The following is a 7,875-nucleotide window of genomic DNA, read 5'->3' on the forward strand; positions in this document are numbered from 1 at the left end:
TCCTGTCTCAGTCTTGTGCTGTTTGCTTACTGTGTCATTAATACAGATAAAATCACTTCTATGGCTGATAAAGCAAAAGCAGGAAGAAAAGAAATACATGGGAATTATTATTTTAATTTTTTTTTTGCCAAGTAATATTTGATTTATATTCTGTAATAGAATTTTAAATAATGTTGTAATACACATTGGGAGCTATGAGAAGAGGAGTCTGTCTTCTCATTCTCCAAGCACATCCTCTTCATAAGGTAAGTTCACATTAAATATTTAGGAATAATCTAGTTGATCTGATTTTAATTTGCCCTGAACCTACAGATGCTATGTATGAATATACAGCATGACTCTAAAATGTTGCTAAGACTGAGTTTCAGGACCTGGGTGCTTTTGAATTCTGTTTGATAAATTTAGTGGCAAGATAAGTACTCTAAAAAAAAAAGAGTCCACTAAGATGAAACTTGAAAGAGCCTTTCCTCCTGAACTCAAGGGAAGTTGAAAGGGGCTTAGGACTATTTGCAGATGAAAACTTTTAATTGGATTTTATTATAAATTATTTTCTTGAGATATGACCAGCATAGAAGCTTTCAAACCTTTCATAGAAAGTTGAAGAAATTATTACAGAATGTACAAGAGCAAATGAGTGAACAGTTTTCAGTGACAATATTGGTATGAATTGGTCTTACGGATGAAAAATAACCTAATTTTTTTTTTTGCCATGTTTTTTTGACATTACTGTCCTAGCAATTCTGTTGGTTTCACAGCACATGAAGCTGGAAGATACAAATACAGGAATAAGTAGCTGGAAGCAAGAGCTGCCTACCTCAGTTTACAAAGCACTGCTTGTGAATGTTGAACCAGGTCCGAAATAATAGCAAAAAGGAGTTTATCCTTAAAAGAACAAATCTCCCTTATCTTGGGCAAACAGAATAAGAGGGAGTGGTTGGAAAGTTGGAAAGGGTAAGGTTCAATTTACTGCAGTGTATTTAAGCTGCACTTAACTGGCAGACAATCCCTCAGGAAATGCTGCAGCCAGGCACAGCCAGTAGGAGTAGGGCTAATCACAGGCAGTGCAAAAGGGGAGAAACTTTTAAAGTGTATAATTTATTAAGGACATTTGTTAATTATATTTGCTGAGAAATGTTTGTCTGTTTGTACAAACAAACCAATTTTCAACATTTGGCATCATGGATGGACAGGAATGAGGGAAATGAGAAAAAAAGGGCGTATATTTACTACACAGAAATATCACCTTCTAATTATGCAGTGTTGCATCCTACACATAGCCTGAGCTATTTTCCAGACAGCACTGAGGGCCTGTGTTGCTGAATTATTCCATAAAGTTTTTCATGTAATTCTTATCAGTGAAGTGTCCCAATCCAACACTGCTGTAAATGGAGCTATTAGATGATGGCTGTGGCTGAACAGTGTGACAGTGGAACACTTCTCATTGTTCAGTTCCAAGGACATTATGTGCATTGTACTTATTTCATCCTGACTCAGTCTTAAGAACCAATCATACCCACTGCCTCCATTTCTCTGTGTAATTGTTTCCATAGATGGAGCGTCAAGGAAGAGCTGAAAGAGACCTGTTCCCTAGACTGGGGTGTCTCCAGGAAAGTACCTATCATGCAATCAAGCTATAGCCACTGCACCTGATATTTGGCATGTTCCACCACAGGAAAATCAGCATATACTATAAACAAGGGGGTTTTTAAATCTGTTTTTTATTCAAACACAAGTTTGCTCAGCCCTTGCTGGAGAAGGAACATGGAACACTAGGTGGCAAGGTGTGTGAGCTGTTGGAACTTATGGGGCAAAGATTATAACCAAGGGATACCTTCAGGATGGGTTTGTTTCTGGCCAGGGATAATTGCCAAGTAGTTATTACTACTGTGATCCTAATGTGAGCATTTTCTGTGGCCTTTACCAGCATGAAGCTTGGGGAAACCCAGATTAATTTGTGTATTAAGAACAAGAACTTGAATCTGAATCAATTTCCAAAGTAGTAAGTGTAGGCTGTGGAACCTTATCTGTTGTGCCTGCAAGTCTGTAAGTATCCTTGAGCATCAATGCCCAGTTACTTTACATGCTGTGGTCCAGAGCTTGCAGTAAGTGGGTAAATTAGGCTTGCCAGTATGGGCTCATACCCTAACTTAGGTAAGAGAAAATTTGTGCTGTCAAATGAGTGAGAGGAATCCAAAGATTGCTCTAAAATATGTGTTGGACAGATTCTAGGGATGTGAAATCTTCAGAGAAAGAAGAGAGAATGTAGGGCTGTGAACCCCTCAAAAGGCTTTTATCTGCCTCCTGGCATCATTTCTGCCTTACTTATTTTCTCTGTACTGAACCACTGCTAATGCTCAAACACAGGCTTTCCAAGCACCAAGCCTTACTAGGGCAGTGGCAGGACCTTGCCTTCAGGAAGCAATTGTACTCCATGCTCATGCAGTGTGAGTGTGCAGTCCAAGCTGTTCTGGCATGAGCTGTGTGCACCCTTGTAACAAGATGAGAGACTGAAATGCTCCTTATGAAACACTGGAATTCAGCCTATCAAATATCACATCTCCCAGGTGCTAGAAAGCTTGCCAGCTTGCTCATAGCTCTGTTTCACTAAATCTCTGATATAAATGAACACAAAACACAGTGTTATGGCTGTCTGAAATTCTGACCACATGCTAAAAATTGACACCACTTCCTGAAGTTTGTTATAATAATCCTCCCCCATTCGGACAAGATCTCAGAATTGAACTAACTATTTAATTAACCACTTTGGTATTACATTCATTTGACAAAGCAGAAATGCTGACACTGGATCAATTTGGCTGCACCCTCCAGTCACTGCCTGTATGAGCACACACAGCATCAGTGACATTGGCACTAATCCTGCCCACAGCATCAGTGACACTGGCACTGACCCTGCCCACAGCATCAGTGACATTGGCACTGACCCTGCCCACAGCATCAGTGACACTGGCACTGACCCTGCCCACAGCATCAGTGAGACTGGCACTGACCCTGCCCACAGCATCAGTGACACTGGCACTGACCCTGCCCACAGCATCAGTGAGACTGGCACTGACCCTGCCCACAGCATCAGTGAGACTGGCACTGACCCTGCCCACAGCATCAGTGACACTGGCACTGACCCTGCCCACAGCTCCCAGGCACAGAGCAGACCCTGCCATTCCTCCCAGCCAGCTGTGGCACCACAGCACAGATCATGACAAAGGCAGTGCCCTCCAGGTGGCACCTTGAGGCTTGGGTTGAATTACTGTGTCCTGTTTGAGCTCTGAGTTTTAACCTCAGTTGTCCAGCTGGCATGCAGTGAGCTTGACTTCCAAATGCAGTCAGTAGTAAACTGTTAAAGGCTCAATTTTAATTTCTGAATCAGGGCTCCTTTTAGACATATGTGCTATAAAACATGTGAGCACTTAGTCTAGAATGAGGTAATTTTATAGGGGAGAAGTAAGACAAGGAGAAAGAAAGGGGAAGGAGAAGGAAACTGATTTTGGTGTCTTATATAAATCTCTTCTTGGAGGGAGAGAGATTTTAAATGCAGTGATTGCATTTAAAATACATACAGTGTCAAGCCATTATATACATATTGTAATATGTCTTACATATTCTCTGGATAAGTTAATATTTTTCACAGGTGGAACAACTCGCAAATTTTCTGAAGTCACAAGAGGCTGATTTACCCATTCCATCTGTATTTTTCAGTTATTTTGCCCAGAGCTTTCCTGTTCTATTCCAAGTAAGATAAATTCAAGAAATAGTTAAAATCAAAGCTTACAGCATTTGCAACTCACCTCACACACTTATTTTCACACAGTGTTGTGTTTTCCCCTGTGTTTTTCTTTCCTCCCTCTCCCATAAGCTTACACCTCACTCCTTCCAACCCAATATAGGAATAAAAGCAGGGCAATGCTTCTATTTCTGTCTTTGCCACTGACTCACCGTATAGTTTCTTAAGCATTTACATTTTCCACTTGGATCCTCTGGTATCTAAGAAAATGAATGTGTCTGTTGATATTTTCTTCATGGTAAGAGAACTCACAATGTCTCTCTCTGTGCAGATTCTATTGCATTTAGTAAGGCTTGAGTCCACACTACAACCTTCCTATCAGTGAGGATATTAGCAGGGGTTCTAACTTCAGCCTAGATGCCTACTTTAATTACAACAATCAGAAATGTATCTTTTGAGATTGGTCAGTCAGATTTTACTTCAACAGCCACAACATTTTGAAGTGAGGCACTCACAGATTTGCACACAAAACAGCATCATCATATACACTCTCCTTTATAACGCATGCTAAAAAGGAGCCAGAGATATTCACAGAGCATAATGTGATCCTGGGAACAGGAGATACACAGAGTTATTTTAATATGGAGAATGCTGGCTACCTTGTGCTACAGAGCCCTGCAGCACTACTGTCTGCTGAATATGCAAAAGCATTGCTCTTTCCTTTTCAGTGCTGTGTTGCCTTAGGTCCAGCTACTGCCCCACTTACAATCCTTCACAAATATATTCTGTCCTTTGGGGTCATTTTATTGATTGCTACATAAAAGTAAATGTATCAAGTCAAATTAGCAAGTGTGTAGATAAATCTTATAAACTAAGCTTTAGTCCTTACTGTTGGAATGAACATCAGAGACCTACTTGGTTTGCAGATGTTGGCAAAAGCCACGTATGTGGAACTACAGATGGTTCCAAATAAGACAAAAGTGGAGTTGGCTCTTATATGCCAGCCTGTGTTATTTTTACAGCTCCTACTGCTTTAACAAAGTATATATTTAATTAGAGAAGATTCTCCAGCAGTTGTTTGAATTACGAGTTAGTCTTACAGATAAACACATTAATAAGAAATGTACTCCAATTTTCAGCATCATAGCAGGAATAACACAGTGGGCTGCTTAATGAAGACTGTGATGTCCAAGGCACAAAGAAAAACAGGACCAAGTGTTAACAATCTGTTATGAAATGGTACAATCCAACTACTTGATCTTAAATATGCTGATTTTTTTTACAAGGTAAGCTGCCAGCTATGCTGTTCAAGGTTAATTTTAAAAAATTTCCACCCTCTCTATTAATTACCAGAAATATCATAAGAATACAATGGAAATCACATACTGCTTGAAAATTATTTGTATTGGAACTAGTGACTGGAGTAGTTTTAATTAAGAGGCAAAGAAATAAAAAAATACCTAATGTAAAAATAAATACTTGCTTCCCATATCAATTAATTGCATTAATCGATATTTTCTATTCATGTCCTAATCTCTTTTTTCTCATGACAGCATTACCATGCAAATTCTTTGAAAATGAAGGATTACTCCCTATTTGCATGAGGATACTTCATTGAATGTAGGCTGAAAATATGTGCGGTAATTATATAAATTTAAATTACAATATGCATATTAATATAATAATAAATAGAAGACTGTTGAAATACATCAGACGATACCTTTGGCTGAAAAATAAAGACGCAGGGTTTGGGTGCAGTGAACAACTTATTGCCAAAATGCAGCAGATCCAAACTAGACATCTTAGGTTTCTGTGCTTTTGGTTTCATTACATAAAATTTCAAACCAAAAACTAAACGGCACAATACTTTTTTGGTGAAAACAGATTCTGACAGCCAGATCTGAGTGCATTCTCAGTGGATGCAAACCGACACGAAGTGACATCCTGCTCTCTAACCAAGCTGTGATCGCGGTCTCCAAAAGGAGACGCTCGGAGAGCGCCAGGTCCTGCCTCGCCCCGGACACTTGGACAAGTACAGGCTGAGGACCGGCACAGGGCTCTTCCCGGGGCGATGCTGCGGGGAAAGCTCCCCCCGCGCGTTTGGGAACAGCGCTCCATCCCTTCCCGGGCAGCGCCCGCTCGGTCCGGCGGCGCGGGGGCCGCGGGCACCGGCTCGGCCCGGAGGTGCCGCCGCCGCTCGGTGCCGGCGCTGCGGGCGGAACGCGCGGCTGCCCCGGCCCCAGCCCGGCCCCGCTCCGCCGCCCGGAGCCCCCGCGGGGCCGCGGCGGGACAGCGCCTCCCCCGGGCCCCGGGAGCGGCGGCGGCGAGGCGGGAGGCGCGGCCCCGGCAGCCGGCGGGTGAGTAGCCCGGGACAGCCCGGGGCGCACCGAGGGCGGCGGGCAGAGATGCCCCCGCGGGCGGCCGCTCGCACAGCCGCTGGCCGGGGCGGGTCCCGCCGCCGCCTCGGGCGCTGTCCCGCCGGCAGGAGCGGCCGCGGGGGCCGGGGCAGCGCCCCCGATGGGGAGCGCGGCGCCGGGGGGCGGCCCGTGGGTGCTGCGGGCGCTCACCGGGTGCCTGCTGGGCGCGCTGGTGCTGGGCACGCTGCTGGGCAATGCGCTCGTGTGCCTCGCCATCCTGCGCTTCCGCCACCTCCGCAACAAGGTCACCAACTGGTTCGTGCTGTCACTGGCCATCTCGGACCTCTGCGTGGCCCTTTTGGTGATGCCCTGGAAGGCGGTCACTGAGGTGGCTGGAGGCTCCTGGCTCTTTGGCAGCCACTTTTGTGACACCTGGGTGGCCTTCGACATCATGTGCTCCACCGCCTCCATCCTGCACCTCTGCATCATCAGCCTGGACCGGTACTGGGCCATCGCCAGCCCCTTTCGCTATGAGCGCAGGATGACGCAGCGCCTCGCTTGTGCCATGATAGCCATGGCCTGGGCTCTCTCCATCCTCATCTCCTTCATCCCCGTGCAGCTGCACTGGCATAAAGCCAAGGACAGTGGAGATCCAGGCTCCTGGCTACCTGCAACACCCCGCTGCGATGTCAGGTTGAACCGCACTTATGCCATCACCTCCTCCCTTATCAGCTTCTACATCCCCGTGGCCATAATGATCATCACCTACACCAGGATCTACAGAATTGCCCAGGCCCAGATCCGCCGCATCTCCACCCTTGAGAGAGCAGGGGGGCAGTGGCCAGCTCCTGGCAAGGAGCCCACATCCTCTCTGCGGCGTTCCCTGCGCAAGGAGACCGGGGTGCTGCAGACCCTTTCTATCATAATGGGAGTCTTTGTCTGCTGCTGGCTGCCCTTCTTCCTGCTGAACTGCCTGCTGCCTTTCTGCCAGCCCAGCCTCCAGGAGGACCCTGAAGGGCAGCCACTCTGTATCGGCCAAACCACCTTCAACGTCTTTGTGTGGTTTGGCTGGGCCAACTCTTCACTGAATCCAGTCATCTATGCTTTCAACGCAGACTTCAGGAGGGCTTTCAGCAATCTCTTGGGCTGCCACTGCTGCTGCACACCTGAATCCCCTGTGGAGAGGGTCAACTTCAGCAATGAGCTGGTTTCCTATCACCGTGACACCACCTGCCAGAAGGAAGGAGCTGTCCCATCGTCAGTGCCTCCTGCTGCCACCACTGCCTGGGTGCAGCCCGTGCCCCATGCCATAAACCTCCAGGGAGAGCACAGCAGTGAGGAGATGTCTATGGAGAAGAGGGCTGTGACTTCTCAGACTGCCCTTGGCAGCAGCCCCAGCAGTTGTCAAGTGCCAGCTATTCTGCAATTGGATTGCAAGGCAAAGCCATCCCTGTAAACTGCTGCCCCCTGTACAGGACTCAGTGTGAGGGACCCTCTTGTCTCAGAGTATTAATCACTTCTCACACACACAGCCACCACACAGGGAGAGTTCTCCCTGTCTCCATGTAAGCTCCCCAGCAACAAAAGTCCCATGCCAGAGGTGTGGGAAAACACTGCTCTTACCACACAGGAGGCATGTGGAGTCCATTCCAAAGGTACATAGCTGCCACACATTTACCCCTTCCCATGGCCACCTTCACCCCTTACTCCCACATTTGACATCTCCCATGCATTTGTTCACCCCCATTCTACAGTCAAATTTGAGGTATATATGAAGAA

The 7,875-nt window shown here is 46.1% G+C and overlaps 1 protein-coding gene across 1 annotated transcript; it reads left to right on the forward strand.

The window, feature by feature from the left end:
* The first annotated feature begins 6,256 nt into the window (after positions 1-6,256).
* On the forward strand, positions 6,257-7,552 carry LOC132076279 (D(1)-like dopamine receptor). The gene has a single exon (XM_059477282.1). It carries the CDS (start codon positions 6,257-6,259, stop codon positions 7,550-7,552), a length of 1,296 nt encoding a protein of 431 aa, XP_059333265.1.
* Positions 7,553-7,875: the final 323 nt, after the last annotated feature.

Source organism: Ammospiza nelsoni, chromosome 8 (assembly GCF_027579445.1).
Source record: "Ammospiza nelsoni isolate bAmmNel1 chromosome 8, bAmmNel1.pri, whole genome shotgun sequence".
Taxonomy (NCBI): Eukaryota; Metazoa; Chordata; class Aves; order Passeriformes; family Passerellidae; genus Ammospiza; species Ammospiza nelsoni.